Source organism: Colobus angolensis, unplaced genomic scaffold (genome assembly GCF_000951035.1).
Source record: "Colobus angolensis palliatus isolate OR3802 unplaced genomic scaffold, Cang.pa_1.0 Scaffold48, whole genome shotgun sequence".
Lineage (NCBI taxonomy): Eukaryota > Metazoa > Chordata > Mammalia > Primates > Cercopithecidae > Colobus > Colobus angolensis.
The window spans coordinates 10,171,679-10,189,306 of NW_012118265.1; the positions used below are offsets into that span (position 1 = coordinate 10,171,679).

General features: G+C 42.2%; 1 protein-coding gene across 6 annotated transcripts in view; it reads left to right on the plus strand.

Annotated features, from left to right (window-relative positions):
* KCNAB1 (potassium channel, voltage gated subfamily A regulatory beta subunit 1) overlaps positions 1-17,628 on the plus strand; it is a 411,274-nt gene that overhangs the window by 391,108 nt on the left and 2,538 nt on the right. For all 6 annotated transcript variants that reach the window (XM_011959007.1, XM_011959010.1, XM_011959008.1 and 3 more), the window contains 2 exons: positions 5,319-5,439; positions 12,853-12,941. In XM_011959007.1, coding sequence (XP_011814397.1) covers positions 5,319-5,439; positions 12,853-12,941 — 210 coding nt within the window. The remainder of the gene's footprint in view (positions 1-5,318; positions 5,440-12,852; positions 12,942-17,628) is intronic.

Consider the following 17,628-nt stretch of genomic DNA (forward strand, 5'->3'; position numbering starts at 1 on the left):
AGGGAGGGAGGGAAGTTAAATTAAAAGATAGATATCTGGGCAAGTAGATAAATAAATTGGTAACATTCATCTCACCCTAAAAGAGAATAAGTAGTTTGTGTTTCACATTGGCTATTGTTATACTGATAAGATTAAGATGTTAATATTTTGCATCTGTTGTAATATTGAACTGCAGTTGAAGGATAAATTAAATCAGCATAAAAAATACCTATCTAGGGCTCTTTTAGAAGGTAGTACTACTTTTTCTGGATTTTCTGGGCCCCTCATCTGGCCCCACTACTCTAACAATGATTTCTAAATTTGTGTTATCAGCTCTGACTTCACTGCTGAACTGCACAGCACTCCTTCTTTGTGTCTATTAGACATCTCCAAGTAGAAGTCCCATGGGCATCAGTCATGCCTAATGGAATCTATCCTCACCCCCAGAACCTGCCATTCCTTCTTGCTTAACAGTGCCTCCACCCATCCATCTGGTTATCTTGGTCAGAAGCCAAGGCATTATCTCAGACTGCCTCCTTTCCTTCCTTATTCCTGTTCAACAAGGCACCAAATCCTCCAGACTCTATCTTGACTCTAAGATCCATCTTGTGCACAGTCCTTGTTTAGATCTTCATCATTTCTTGTCAGATTTACTATAGTAGCCTCCCATCTGGCCTCTGATTTCCTTCCCTTTCCTCAACAACCCACCATTGTGACCACTTAATCTTTTTAAAATATTAATCTGACCATATCATAACTCTGCTTAAAATCCTCTAATGATTTCCCAATCATTGCTTATAGGACAAAGCCATAACTCCGCAATAAAGCATCAAGGAAACTCCCTTGGGATCTAGTTGAGCCTATTTTTTCATTTGTGTCTCCCATATCATACTACTTCATTTTCCATGCAAATGCACTGTATTCTCCTTTGCCTCCCAGAAATGTCCTTCTTTTCATCCTCCTGTGGAACCCCTTCTTATTGCTAAAGGCAAAGCTTGGTTGTCTTCTTCTCTATGAAGACTGTCCTAACTTTACAAAACTGAGCTATTTGTACCTTCTCTATTATTCCATGAATGCTTCTTACAGAGTCTTCTAATTCTCTGGTTGCAAGTAACAAAACTCAATGAAAACTAATCTGATCAGAGAATGGGGACTCTATTGGTTCACAAAGACATCCTTGGGAAGTATGGAGTGGCCTCAGCAATTACTCCATCCATGAACTTGTACATTGTCAGGATTTTTCATCTTCTCTATTTCTCTCTGCTTGTGGGTGTCATTTTCTTATACTACAAATGGGTCTCCTCCATGAGGCCAGGAGCAGGAAAACTGGTGTTTGCAGGTTTGCATTTCTAAAGGCATGTAACCTAAGATAAAAGCGATCTTTTCTTTACCAGCTTCAGTCCAGAGAAGACTGGCCAAGCTTAGGTCATGTGCCACCCTGTGAGATCAATGACAGTGGCTAAAAGGGTAAGGTACTATGCTCAGCTCAGGTTATGCACCACTTTGTCATGGCATTTTCCATTAGAAGGCAGTAAAGACATAGCTTGTAAGGAAATCATTGACAGGAGTGGAACCCCAACAAAAAAACACTTCCCATGTTACTAAGTAATGATTTGTGAATACATCTAGGACAGAAACTGAAACTTTCTCATCTGACTCATCACAGAGCCTGATGAGTATGTAAGAGGTACTTAAGTCTTTGTTAATTTGATGAGCCATAACCAAATCAATAAAGTCTGATCAAGAGACCAGGTGTACAGCTTTTAAAAAGAAATAAATAGTGCAATAAAATGTATTGGCAGCTCCTCCCTGTTCTTGGCAAAATGCTTTCTAGAAAAATTATAGGCCAGGTGTGGTGGCTCATATCTGTAATCCTAGCACTTTGGGAGGTGGAGGTGGGCAGATCGCTTGAGCCGAGGAGTTTGAGACCAGCCTGGGCAAAATGGCGAAACCCTATCTCTACAAAAATACAAAAAATTAGCTAGATATCATGCTCACCTGTAGTCCCAAATACTCAGGAGGCTGAGGTGAGAGGATCACCTGAGCCTGGGAGGTCAAGGCTGCAGTGAGCTGAGATCACGCGATCCTTTCTAAAAAAAAAAAAAAAAATTACAAAAGTATGTACCACTCTGTCAAAGAAAAATAAGAAGCATGAACACCTTGATGAATCAAAGTTGGGGGAGAGAGGTGGTCCAAGTACATCAAGTGCTCATATAAAGAAACAAAGCATATTATACATTATGGCAAAATTTCAGAAGGCAAGTTTTCAGCTCTAGCATTTTACCTAGAGATCTCAACCTCAATAGTGACTTTGCTTTTGTTTTGAGTCAAAGCCTTTGATGTTTAAGTAGAAATAGCGATCTTGGGTGTTAAATTATTCTAGACAGTGTTCAGAACTGAAATGTGACTGATTCTGTCCATGGCTCCAGTTTCAGCCTGAGTTCAATCCAAGATTAACTAACAACTAATTAGGGATTTGAGGCAAGTCTCACTGTTCTCACCCCGATATCAATACCTATGAAATAGGGACTTATAAAATCATCATAGCATTGGGAGAGAGTAAAGAAATAGGCTAAGAGAAAATTTAGAGTTTTGTAACATACATAAAACTAATAGCCAACTAATCTGTGGAGAAAAGCTCATTCAATTGTCCCGTTGAAAAATACTTACTGAGTGTACTCAGACTTTGTGCTGGGTGCTGAGGATACAGGGATGAATGGGACAGTCTCAACCTTCAAGGAGTAGCTCCAGGCCTTGTGAGAGGGACAGACATATGAAGGGGTGAATTATGAAATAATATGGAATCCACAAGCCCTGTGGAGTCCCACAGGACTGCTGACAGAGTCACACTGCATTGGGGAGGAGGTGTCATGATCAATCTGAAAAATGGGAAGCGATTTATTTTGACCCCACGGAACTCTGGTTTCTCTGACTCCTCCCTGACCACCATATTAGCTGAGCCCCTCCTCCTTGCCAGCTACAAGTGTCAGAACTGGAGATGCTGACATGAACAACAAGCCATCCCTGGCTTCTTCCACCTGCTAGGTTTAGAAAAACCAACAAGTAATCAAATCATTGCAGTGCAGTGGGATGATAGAATAGGGTTGGATGAGGAGATTTCACCTTTTGATTCATGGATTACTGCCCACTCAGCAAGCTGGGTTTATTACTGCCAGAAGCACACCCACCTCCAACATTCCTACAAAACACACTTGTTTGTTTCCATATTTAATTAATATTTTAATTAAGCCTCATATCCTATCTCTGCTAACACGTTCTCATTCGTAAAGCAGTTAAAGCTGTTTATTTCCAACACACTTTTGTTTCCTTTGGTATGAGGAAAGCAGTATAAAAACTATGCATCTACTTTTTAAAAACCCTAATCTGCTTGTATTTCCATAGGCTAAAGCAACAATGAGATTTATGGTGTTAAAGATGGAGAGATAGGGACTCAATAAATAATTGCTTGATTTTTACTTTTTAATTTGTTTTACTTTTGGAAATCTGTCTCTGAAAATGGTGCGTGTGTATGTGTGTTACACACACATACATATACACACACACACATACATAGAACTTGTAACCCAATCCTAAAGAAGAGAATGCACTGAATACAAGATTTCAAAAACAGAAAAGTTACAAAAGATTGATCAACCAACCACTCTTTACATGCATGGTATATACTGAAGCTCAGAAATGCTAATACTAATAAGAAGCAATTGTTCAAAAAGCAGTTGGCTATTAGTTTTCAATCTTTGTTAGTCTGTTTGAATACATTCAGAGATATTGGTCCCCTGAAAGATGTTATGAAACTTTAGTGGGATAGGTGATGTTTTTCCCAGGGAGGACACCAAAAGTAAGTTCAGGGACTCTCTGACGTAGACAGCACTGGCCCAGGAAGTCTGCCTGGTCCCCAGGCAGCATCCATTGTTCACAATGTCCACCTCATCACCACTGGCACCAACTGTCATCTCTGGAGAGATGCTTCAGGCCATTCTTCTTTTCGAAGGAGCTGAGGCTTCCCAGAGCTAAGGCTGGGAAAACTTTAGCCATCTCCCCAAGCAGGCTACCAAGTTAGGAGCCAGCCCATAAGCCTTTGAGATTTAGGAGGCAAAACAGGCAGCTTGCCCTTCTCCTTTTCTCATCGGCAAAATAACTCAAAAAATCACAATACAACATAGTATGGCTACCCTTTTCTTTGGAAATATTGTCTTAGAATGATGAAAACAAATGCTCAAAAAACAAAAGCCAGTAGCCTATTGAAATCACGTGGGTGCAGTGTCCATGGCCCACTGCCTGTTGCAGAGCATTCTGCGGCCTCTGGGAAGATAAAGATCTGCGATGGCGATTATGTCGCAAATACACAGAAGAGAGAAAGTCCACATTGCCACACAGTGTGATGATTTTCAATTATTTTCCCTAAAACAGACTAACACTCTTACAAATATTCTTTTCCTCTGGGTGTTGCTGCTTAGTGCTCGCTTTATGTAGAAGAGTCTGTTGTTCCCTTTCTCATAGTAAGAGCAGAGCCTTCTGGAAAGTAGGGCATTGAGAAGTTCTAAAATATTTTTCTCTTTATATTGAGGAAATTAGGTTCATTTTGTAGTCTATAGATCAGGGTCAGTTTCTTCTCATTGGCTTTAAAGAATAGTTTCCTGTTTTGAGTTTCTTTACTTTTTTAAGTTTCAATAGTTATACAATAGGTAATAACATTTGCAAAGTCGTTATCCACTTTAAAATTTTAAAAATCTACTTGGTATCTATCAGTTATGCCATATCTGCTTCTAGGAAGAAGCTGCAGAAGCTAACAACAAAGCCCTATTATAAAAAGAATAAGAGATTAGCAGTGAATTGAAGGCAAGGGGGAGAAAAATAGTCAAACAAAAATGTAAAATGATGGTTTTCTTTGAGCACAAAGCTTGGCACCCAGTTTTCTTAATAAAAAGGAGACATAATACATCTTGGTAAAATGTAATGCATTTTTTTTTTTTTTGCTACATTCTAAAATTGGGCTAGCCCAACAAGAAATATGACCTCTTCTATTGGACAGGCTAGGATGTAAGTGCTTATATGTCACGATCAGGGTTATAACAACTTCTATGCAGGCTGATCAACTTGAATGGTGAATATTAGTCAAAATCAATCTGCTTTGAACCAATAAACAAGGAGCAAGATCGTGAGGAACATTTCTTTGCATGAAATCATCCCTGGCAGTGTGAAACATAAGGGTCAAAAAATTCAGAAAATCATCATAAGGTTCACATATTTTATTGAATTACCATTCTTTGACATCCGATCTTTACCAGACATTAACATTTCAATGTTATGCTTTTCCTCAGTGCTACCAGTGGTTGAAAGAAAGAATTGTAAGTGAAGAAGGGAGAAAACAGCAAAACAAGCTAAAAGACCTTTCCCCAATTGCGGAGCGTCTGGGATGCACACTACCTCAGCTAGCTGTTGGTAAGAAAATTACTAAGCTATGGGGTGGTAGAGGGACTTCTGCTGAGATCATAGTTTTCTATTGCTGAGCACACCCTTACCATGATAAAATGTCTTTTGTAGGGACAGATGATCTCTGAAGCATAAACTCCTGCTAAATATAAAGTGAGTTATTTGAGGTTCCCCAGAATTTTCTACACGATAGCAAATTTTTCTTACTTCTTTCCCCTTGCCAGTTTAAATGAGAACGTGTCAGTGATAACACACACTATCACAGATGTCAGGGGTGAACTGTGTAGTGACATCCATTTCTTCTGGCTCCAGTTTCTGTCTCTGTTGAAAACTAAGCCAGGGTTGGTTAGAGGCTGAGATATAGGACTGTTACAGGCCCAAGGCTACTGCCACATGAAAAGCTGATCCTAGAGAAATAGCTTCACCCTGAAACTTCTTGAAGACCATAAAAATTGTCCTTCTAATGCTGTGGAGTCCATGAAAGGTCATGATTGCTGGTAACAATTGAAAAACCACATGCACTGTTTGAGAGAAAGATAATATGAACCACATTCAATCATGGGTGTTTCAGTCAACAATGGACCACATATATGTAGATGGACCCATAAGATTATAATGGAGCTGAAAAATTACTATTGCCTGGTGATGTTGTAGCTGTCCTAAGGTCCTAGTGCAATGAATTACTTGTGTGTTTGTGGTCATGCTGGTATAAACAAGCCTACTACACTGCCAGTAATCTAAAAGTCTAGCACACACAATTATCTACAGTACATAATACTTGATAATGATAATAAATGACCATGTTACTGGTTTATGTATTTACTATAGTATACCTTTCATCTTTATTTTAGAGTGTTACTCCTTCTACTTACTAGAAAAAAAAAAAAGTTAACTGTAAAACGGCCTCATGCAGGCCCTTCTCCTGAAGGGTGTTCCCAAAAGAGGAATTATGATCACAGGAGATGACAGCTCCATGTGTGTTACTGTCCCTGAAGACTTCTCAGAGGAACAAGATGTGGAGGCGGAACATAGTGACGGCCCTGACCCTGTGTAGGCCAAGGCTAATGAGTGTGTCTGTGTCTTAGTTTGTAACAAATAAAGAAGTTTAAAAAGCTAAAAACACACTTTTTAAAAATGAAAAAAGCTTATAACGATATAAAGAAAATACTTTTGTACAGCTGTACAATGTGTTTGTGTTTTAAGCTATGTTATTACAAGTAAGTTCAAAGGTTTTTTTGTTTGTTTTTTGTTTTGAGACAGAGTCTCGCTCTGTCGCCCAGACTGGAGGGCAGTGGTGTGATCTCAGCTCACTGCAACCTCCGTCTCCCAGGTTCAAGCGATTCTCCTCCCTCAGCCTCCTGAGTAGCTGCTATTACAGGTGCACACCACCACACCCAGCTAATTTTTGTATTTTTAGTAGTGACAGGGTTTCACCATGTTGGTCAGGCTGGTCTCTAACTCCTGACCTTGTGATCCACCCGCCTTGGCCTCCCAAAGTGCTGGGATTACAGGCATGAGCCACCGTGCCCAGCCAAAAGTTTAAATTAAAAGTTTATAAAGTAAAAATGTTGGGCGGGTGCGGTGGCTCATGCCTGTAATCCCAGCACTTTAGGAGGCCGAGGCGGGCGGATCACGAGGTCAGGAGATCGAGACTATCCTGGCTAACACAGTGAAACCCCATCTCTACTAAAAATACAAAAAATGAGCCAGGTGTGGTGGCAGGCGCCTGTAGTCCAGCTACTCGGGAGGCTGAGGCGGAGAATGGCGTGAACCCAGGCGGCGGAGCTTGCAGTGAGCCAAGATCGTGCCATTGCACTCCAGCCTGGGTGACAGAGCGAGACTCCGTCTCAAAAAAAAAAAAAAAAAACAAAGAAGTTTAAAAAAAAAAAAAAAAAGTTACAGTTAGCTAATGTTAGTTTATTATTGAAGAAAGAAAAATCTTAAAAATAAATTTAGTGTAGCCTAAGTGCACAGTGTTTACAAAGTCTATGGTAGTGTACAAGAATGTCCTAGGCCTTCACATTCACTCACCACTCACTCACTGACTCACCCAAAGCACCTCCCAGTCCTGCAAGCTCCAGTCATGGTAAGTGCCCTACACAGGTATACTATTTTATACCATATTTTTACTATACCTTTTCTATGTTTAGATACACAACACCATGTGTTACAACAGCCTATAGTATTCAGTACAGTAACATGCTGTACAGATTTGGAGCCTAGGAGCAATAGGCTATGCCATATTGCCTAGATTTGCAGTAGGCTATACCAACTAGGTTTGCATAAGAACCCTGTGATCTTCACACAATCAGGAAAATACCTAACAATGCATTTCTCAGAACGTGTCCCTGTCGCTATGGGATGCATAACTGTATCTTATTTTCAATTTTCTAGTGACCACGTTAAAACATTAAAATGAAACCGGTGAAATTTTAAAAATGGATTTTCTTTAACCCAATATAGCCAAAATAGTATTTCAACATGTAATAAATATTAAAAATTATTGAGATATTTTACTTTTGTTTTCTACAAATCTTTGAAATCCAGCATATATTTTACACCTAGAGCAAGCACATTCCAATTCAGGCTAGACACATGTTGCATGTTGCATGCTCAATAGCCACATGCTGCCAAAGGCTACACACTGGGCAGAAAAGCACTGAGACTTCTGGTTCCCTTACTAGGGGATGTTTGTCAGGTTCTATGGTAAGCACCTCAGGCTCACTCTCACTGTCTTGTCTCTTTCATCATCAAAACAATCCGCTGAGGTCTATACTATTACTAGTCACATTTTACAGATGCTAGTGGAGGATTTTTCTATTACTATCTCCACTTATAAATGAAGAAATGAGATAAAAGAGTTCATGTGGTAGCTATGAGAAAGGAATAAAATGGGTGTTGATTCTAGACAAAAAAAAAAAAAAAAATCCTAAAGGTTAAGAAATAGCAGGAATTGGGACATATCAGAAACACTAACCCAATGAGATAAACAGCTCAAGATAAGCTCTATGCAAATAAAATAATTTAATAGAATATTTGTTGGTAGCTTGACTCTTCAGAGGTTGGGAGGCAGAGAAATGTTAGTTGCAATTAACAGTTATAGAAAGATAGAAATGGGAGGTGGTTTTAGAAGGAGGGGGAAATGCCATGTACCTAAGTATATGTATGACTGTTGCTTTAATCCTTTCTTCAAAAAAATAAAATAAAATAAAACAATGTATTTAATGTTTTTACTTAGCAACCCTACAGCTTTAACCAGCACAGTAAAACATATTAGCTATTTGACAATAGGCAAGTTACTTAACCTGATAACAATTTTCTTATCTGTAAAATGGGTATTATAATAATACATATCTTACAAACTAGTTGAGTAAAGGGAAATTATATATATAAAGCAAAAAGTAGGCTCAGTGAGTGCTAATAAAGATGATAATGTTCTTGCAAAGAGTAGACATGCAAAACTTGAAATTCTGTCTGCTCTTAGCCATGGCATGCAATCAGAGTAATACGCAGAGAAACATATTCTGCACAATCATAAATATGGTTTTTAGATAGCAACATGAAGTATTTAACTTAGCCCTGAAAGACAGGGAAGAACATTGTCTTTCTAGAGAGGAAATATTTACAAGATTTAGACTCTCATTAGATATTAGATATACATGAAGTACCTTCTTTACGGGGTCAGAGTTTAAATTAAAACATGCTTTTTTCCCCTTTTCCTCCCTCTATCCCCTCAGATGTCTTTCTCACCTGTCACGTCTTTCTTTGTAAATAAATAATTTTGTTTATAGCCACAAAACTCTCAGAATCAAAAGGGAAATTATTTCCAGGCATGTTATCTTTGGTCTGCTAGTGTGGGAGAGGCGAGATCCTCCAGCAGGAAGCAAACTACTTGAACCCAACTGTGTGCCTGCTCCCCAAGTCACACAGGTATACTGGAGCCAGCATTCACACTTTGTTCTTGGTGAACACTCTGGACATACTTGCTGGTGACACTTGGTTAGAGGTGCTAATTATCCAGAATCAGCTGCAGTTGCTACCATGGAGTTGACCAGCTCTGCCCAGTGGGTTCTCCTGTGCCCTACAGGCCCATTAGGGGAATCAGCTGTTGATGACCTTGAGTAGTCAGGTAGTTTATGGGCAATAATTTGCCTAGAATCTGCTTTGTCCTCAGAACTACTTTTAAGGCCAAAAACAGTTCTCAGTGCAAAGCAGGAAATAATGCAGTCAAAAAAAAGAGAGAAAGATTGGATTGGTACTTTCATAGAGCACTATTTTGTATTTTAGCCCATGTGGAAATTCAGTGATTACCGTAAAAGGCCTGGACATGGTAACAGCTTAAGAGTATCAGTTGACAATATGGCTGTCCAAATGGGGGCAGAAGATGTGCTTGGGGATATCCATCAATCATCCATGCCTATGTTTATTCAACAAACATTTAATAAGTTCCTACTTTGTGCAAGACACTGGGCTGGTGGCTGAGCATCCAAATGCAAATAAGACACATCTCACAGCCTGGTAGGCAAGTCAAGCAAGTAGACAGGTAATTTTAATACAGGTCATAATACTGAGAAGGGAACAGAGTGGGAATTAGAGTAGGAGCTTGGAATTCAGGGAAGTACTTTAGGAGCAGGCAATACCTTTGGGAAATCTCAAATGATAAACAGATATTAGTGAGGCGAAAAGAAAGGGGAAGGCAAAAGGACATTTCAGGCAAAAGGAACAGCTTGAGCAATATGCCCCAGAAGGAAGGGAGAGGAAGAGGAGAAAAGCAGCAAGATGCTTGGGGATGGAGAGGATTTAAAGACAGGTGAGTGTTCCTGAAGAACAAAGTTCAAGGTAGGGAGCCATGAAGCTGCAGAGGTAGGCTAGAAAATAAGGTTTTCCAAGGTAAGAATTAAGAACCTCAGGCCCAACTAGGGAAGTGATATGATCAGATTTGTGTTTTTAGAGACTGCTGCTGGCTGGATGAGAGCTGTATGGGGGAAATATAAGGGGATAATTCAAGCAAGAGGTAGGAAAACCAGTTATCCAGGAGAGAGATGATGAGGGCTTGAGTGAGGGCAGCAGTAACTGAGATGGAGAAGACAGCTGAACCAAAGCAGTCATTGTCAAACTGAGCCCTGTATCGACACAATGGAATACTCTTTAGCAACAAAAAGAAATGGTGTACGGATACATGCTGCAACATGGAAAAACCCAGAAAATATATGCTTAAGTGAAAACCAGACACAAACGACCACTTATTGTTTGATTCCATTTAGATGAAATGTCCAGAAAAGACAAATCTGGAGACAAAAAGTAGATCAGTGGTTGCCTCGTACTTGAGGTAGAGATCTTATTAGGGTGATGGAAATGTTATAAAACTGGATTAAAAATAGTGAAGGTTGCATATTAAAAATGGTGGTTTGTAAATTTATAAAAAAAATATTTAATGTACAACTAAAATGGGTAAAATTTTTGATGGGTAAATTTTACCTCAATAAAGTTGGTTTAAAAAACAAAACAAAAAAGAGCATGGTCCCAGATCAGCAGCATCAGCATAAGCATTACCTAGGAGTGTGTTAACAATGAACAGACCGCACCCCAGAACTTCTGAATCGGAAACTCAGGCGGTGAGCCACAACAGTGGGTGTTTCACAGGCCCTCGGGATGATTCTGACACATACCAAAGTTTGAAAACCACTTGATTAGAGGAATATTTAGGAGGAATAATTAACTGGACTTAGCAGTTAAAAGGGAAAAGGGGGTCGGAAAAGGACAGTTCTTAAAGATTACTCCCAGGTTTCCAGATTGGGGAGCCACATTGCTGGTGATGCCCCCAAATGTGATTGGGAATGCAAGAGGGCCAGGCATCATAGCAAGAAGTTTGCGGTGCCTGTGGGGCATCTCGCAGGAAGGCCCAGCAGACACTGCATCTAATCCAGCAACACTGAGTTCCAGGCAGCTAAGGACTCAGAAGTCCACCGTAACCACCAGGAGGCTCCTGGAGACCTTAGCTTTGGGACACAGCAAGAAGGTGACTGAGATGTGAAGAAGGTCAGTAAGGGAATCTGAACTGACCTTTTAGAAGTTTAAGAGGGGAAGAAGGTTAGGGAAGTATCTAAGCAGGTAAAAAGGGTCAGAGGAAGCTTATTTTAGAATGGGAGAAATTTTAGCATGTTTTATTGACAGAAAGACACAGTAAGAAATTTTGAAACGGGGTGGTGGGGGCAGTGGAATCACGTATGAATCAAGTCCAAGAAAAGGCAAAAAGGAGATGGCTCCAAGGCAGAGTTTGGTCTTTGACAGAAACCGCACACATCCTCTTCTGAAACTGGAGGATATGGATGTGGATTCTTCTGCAGGAGGAGAGTGGGGAATTAAGGAATATTCCAACGGAGAGACTTGATTTTCTATAGACATTGGGACAAGGTCATCTAGTAAGAGTGAGGGGACAGGGGTTGATGGAATGGTTTAAGAGTACAGGTTTAAAGTAATTTTTGGGAAAAGAAAGATGACCAAGGGCAAGAATGAGGCTGACCAGACTGGCTGAAGCCAGCTGGGAGGGAAGACGTGAATGCACAAGGGCACCAGACCATGAACTGTGAGATTCTCTCCAGCACGCTCAGCTGCCCTGAAGTAGAAGCCAAAAACACAGATGCAGTACTGATGGGGATCTGCTAAGGAAGCAGAGGAAGTGAAGGGTGTGAGGGTTTGTAAGAGAGTAATTTAGATCATCAACACAGGATGAATCTTGGGTTAGGAACAAAGGGAGGTCCAGAGAGGGCTGCCAGGTAGGTGGGAACCAAGGAACCAGAAAACTAGAGTCTACAAGGGCTACAAGCAACAGATGTGGAAAAATGAGACCATGAATACGATGGAAAGACAGGAGGTTGTGGGTCAAGGTAGAAACAGGAATCGAGCCATCTGCTGGTGAGCAATGTTAGGTGTTTCCAGGAACAATGTGTTTCTAGGGTGGGTAGCTGGACTGAATACCCCAGTTGTGGTGACAAGGCCTTATGTGGAAAGCAAAAAGGCCTTAAGCCCTGAGCCAACCCAAATGCATTCAGTGTTAACTAAGGGACATATAGTAGGCTAGGAATTGGAAAATCAACGGAGAAGCAAGAAAGACAGCAGTGCATCTGTGTTTTCTGCTTCTACTTGAGGGCAACTGAGCGTGCTGGAGAGAATCTTACAATCCATGATCCGATGCCTCTATGCATTCCCATCTCCCCTCCCAGGTGGGCTTTGACAGGTTCTGTCAAATCTTCTACACAACAGGGGGTGCTGCTCAGGTTTTTAATCCTAGGAAGCACTGTACATCCTCCACAAAAGGAGTTAATAAATTTTGGCTGCAACAAACAGCTGTAGCAGGTGTTTATAAGCTAATCAGTGATTGGAAGTGCTTTGATAACCTGACCCAGTGTCCTCTCCTCCCAGCGTGGTGCCTGAGAAATGAAGGTGTGAGTTCTGTGCTCCTGGGATCATCCACCCCTGAACAACTCATTGAAAACCTTGGTGCCATTCAGGCAAGTATTGCAACCCCTTCCAACAAACACCAGGGAATTTAATAGTGCCTTTGAGGCCATCTCCAGGCAGTGTCTGACTCTGCCCCGCTCCATCCTTCTGGGTGAGGCAAGAGTAGGGGGAACAAAGGCAAAGAACGCTTTCCCAGTACATGGATCCAGGGTTGTCCTCTGCCTATGAACAGGCAGTATTCCCAATGTTCATTTCTCGGGATGGTTTGTTTCTGTGGAAGAGTGCATTCTAGTGTTATACCCGGCAACTGACTTACCAGGCCTCGCCATAAAAGCCTGGCTGATAACTTGCTTGGAAATTGAAGTCATAGGGCAATATACATACATCATTTACTCATTTGTTCTTCCCACAAATATTGCCCACCTGCTGTGTGCTGAGCCTCTTCTTTCTGTTCGCTGAGCATCCTGTATTCCCCCTCCCATGATAACTTTTATGATAATGTAGTATAACTGTCTGTCTCTCCTGCTAGACTGCAAGCCCTCTGAGGTCAGAGACCTGTGTCTTTGCTTTTCCACTGGTTTTCCAGTTCCTAGGGTACTTACCACATGTTCCTTAGTTAACACTCAAGATCTATTGAATAATATTTGCCATGTTTTAAGAGAAATGGGCTCAAAATTCTATTTTGGACTTCCAGGATCACATCTCCCTAGAAGCAAATTTAGGAGGCCCATCCCCATTCCCTATGCCATGAGGATGGCCGCTGGTTCAGGGCACTAGATGGGGCCTGCAGCTATATTCTGGGGAGCCTGTAGTGGCAGTGGGTGAGTTGAAAGGATGTTCCTGGGGACTCTAAGGAGAGGGGTGGAGTTTAGTATCTACTGTGACCACCTCCTTTTCCCAAAGGCCACAGCTAGTCCTGAGCCTGTCCTCCTCTCAACTCTGCTAAAAGCCCTAGGAATGATCCTGCCCGCAGTTCTTGCCACTACCTGCTAAAACAAGAAAGGTTGTCTATTTTTCTCCTGCTCATGGGAGGAAAAGAACTGTCTCACAGCTTCTTCCCTATCTACCTGTCCTTGCAACAAGCACATAGCCCTGTTACCATTCCCAAAAGGAAACAGGTGGAGGTAGGGACAAATATATGATTTAAAATCCTTTTTAAAAACAGCCCAGAACACACTGTGGAATAAATGGTATAGATCCGCTGCCCACTCCCCTAAGCTTTCTTAGGGCTGTGCAGCTGTGTAATCACCTCTGCCTCTCTGCTTCTAACAACTCTCGTATCCAGCCCTGTAACTCCTACTGGATTCTGTGAGGTTCCCTGTATCTACATGAGGAATTATCCCTCTTATGAATGCCACCTCTCATTTTCATTTATACTCTGGGAAAAGATAAGGGTACACAGTGATGAGGGGACAGAACAGTTTGTACAAAAAGAACTGAAATTCAATCCAATGATTTCAGTTTCACTAATATTTATGGAGCACTTAATTCTATGTCTGGCATCATGCTAGGTGGTGGGAGGACTGAGATGGGTAACAGGATCCGGCCTTCAAAGAGCTCATGTGTTGGCTGAGAAACAGTGAATTAAAAAATCTATCCCTTAATTCATTCAACAGATCTTTGAGAGCCTACTGTATACCAGGTACCCACAGGAAAGAAGAATAACACTGTCTAACCTTCAAGGGGTTTTTTACATGCCAGTAGGAGAGACAGATAAATAATACAAAATGATTTCAGGTTGTGAAAAGGGCCATTAAGTAAATAAATGTTTATTTTACTGAGACTGAGAAATGGGTGAGCCTATTTTAAATGTCTTTGCAAAACGCCCCTCTGGAATATGTTTATTCTGAGGACTTCGCATGCCTTCATTTTTTACATTCTTTGACAACGATTCACATGCCTTCACACAGCATGTGAAGAGTCCAGGAAAGTGCATTCCAGGGACAGGGAAGAGCACTGGAAAGGCCCTGAGATGGGAAGGACCTTGACTTTTCCCAGGAACTGTCAGCTAAGGGCAGTGTGGTCAACATGTAGTTGAGCACACGGACAGCAGCTGCAGTGATGAGGAGAGACAGGCAGGGCCAGGTCTCGCAGGACACCGTGGGTTACAGTTCATGCTACATATGACAAGTCCTTGTGGAGGGTTTTAAGAGGAGGGACATGCTCCTGTTTGAATGTCTGAAGGTCACTCTGGCTGCTGTGCGGAAAGTAGAATGAAGGGCAAGGGCAGTCATCCAGGCAAGAGGCGATGGTGGCTTGAATGACGGTAGTGGCCATGGAGGGGGAGAGAAGTGCATGGATTCTGCAGGTTTGAGAAAGAGAGACACCATGGCTTGGCAGAAGAGGGAGGAATTGAGGATTCTTACCATGCTCTTACTGGGAGATCACTGCCATTCCTGGGGGCAGTCGTAGTGCCTGGGGATGGCATATGAGGCAAGTCTCGGGCTGAGTTTTAAAAGCTGTGGAAGTAGACAAGGCAACTGACGGGGAAGGAGACACTTTCAGAGGAAAAGTCTTGAGTAACTTTTCTTCCCAAAACATGTCCTCCCTAGCAAGGCTTTGGCTTGCAGCAGGATGAGGCTTTGCCTATTCTAAAGGGGACATTAACCATGCAGCAAGGCTGGTACCATTGTGGGTTTACCAGTCCTCCCCTGTTCTACTCCACCTCCCACTACGCAGCACTGAAGTCCACCCAAGACATGGTGAAGAGCAGACTGGATGACTAGGGGTGCCCAGCAGTGGTGGGACTGGTTGCAGAAGGATGGAAAACATGGAGCACCAGTTGTTGTAAGAAAATATTTCTAGTAGGCTGGGAAGGCAGCTGCTTCAAGGGATGTCATGTGCCTAGGGTGTGCAGGAATGAAGGGGTGTATATAAATCAGAGCCCGACAGGTGGGAGAGACAACAGGAGAAACCACAGCTGCAGGCAGCCAGCCTTCACCCACACAGGTTCCATCCTCCCCACTCCCACCTAAAAGGTGGGAGAACCGCCTCTCCCCGTCCTCCCCACATGCCTTAAAACCCTTCTGAGACTCCCCATCTCCCACTCAGAGAAGGGCAGGCTCCACAGCAGTCGGGCCTCGTGACTCCCCACCATACCTCCCCGGAATCTGAATCCTCAGCCATCCTGAACCACTCAGAGCCTCGGCGATAGCAGTGACCCTCTGCCTACAAACTGACCACTACCCCAGCCTAGCAAAATCCTCCTCCACCCCCAAGTTCCAGATCAACAGGAACCAAATCCTGGGAGGACTTTCACTAATGCCCAGCCAGCCCCAGCAACGTTAGCCAGACCTTCCCTCACCCACCACCTATCTCAGGCATTGTAACATCAAGTTTGCAAAACTAGTAGCCTGTGGGGTGTTTGTAAAATCTGTAGTAGTTTACAATGTTTTAAAGTGGGGCTTCTCTTGAAAATTCTGGTCTTGCGATACTACATCTTGTTTTATTCAAGTACTTTTATGGTTTCGTTTTTCTAATGTCTAAATCTCTTTCCTATCAAAAATTTGTTTTGGTGTAATGAATGAAGGATTTTTCTCCTCACATGGCTAACCCGCTGTATTTTAGACAAAAAAAAAATCCAACAAATCCAGTTTCTAGGTTTTTGGTCTCATTATTACAATCTCATTTTAAATAACACATTAGCTGGACACTGAAATTCCAGAGCTAGTGGGAAATCAAATTCTTGCTTCAGCTGCACAGTAAAACATTAACCAGAATGAAGTTTCCCAGGCTGGCAGCTCTACTATTTTGCCAAACCCTAAGGCTTCTGAGGATAGCACTTGAGTGGAGACAAGGTCACCTTGGCCAGCAGGATTGCAGCAAAGGAAGAATGAGGTGGAAACCTCAGAACTGGTCGTCGGAATTGTATTTCACCACAGTCTCCACACAGGGTCAGACTTTTCCAGTGAGAAAGTCCGCCTTTGTCCCTTGTCTTATGGTGTAATGTGTACCCTTGGCCCACTTCTCACAATAAATGCTAGCCTTGAATGAGCTCATCCTTTCCCGGGGCTTCAATCAGGATGTCGGTGCACATGACTCACAAACCCTCAACTCCAGCCCTCCGACAACTACTAAGCTCCACAGCTGCACATGCAGCTGCTCAGTCACTCCTAGGTGGATATTCCACAGGCACCTTACACTCAACACATCCTACTCCCTCCCAACTTCTTATTCCCCAAACTACTTCCCTTTGGTTTCTAATCTCAATAATCAACACCAATATTCTTCCAGTTACTCAGTCTCGAAACCACCATCATCACCCAAAATGTCTCTCAGGTCTACTTTTCTTTTCTGCTCCACTGCCCTAGTTAAGGCCTTATTGCCCGGCTTGGATTGTAATACATATCTAACATCTGTGTCCCCTTTCAACCTCCTCCAACTCATCCTTCAAACTACCTCCAGGTGTCTGATGGGGTTACTCCTAGATCAGAAGTCCTGACAGGTTCCCCACTGCCTAAAGTAGGGATTCCATAAAATGGCATTTAAGGCCTTCCACACTCTAATCCCGTTCTTACCATCCATATCCTGTTTTACCATCCCCACAACTACACTAATCACTGTACATTATCACTCCAGTTCATTTTTCCATGCTATTCCATCTACCTGGGATGCCTGTTAAACCCCAGCCATCGTTCACCAGGGTTCAGACCTCCAGTCAGAATAAATCTCTCCTTAGTCTCTAGACCTGTGCTGTGCGCTACCATAGTTCTAGCCACATGTGGCTACTGTGTGCGT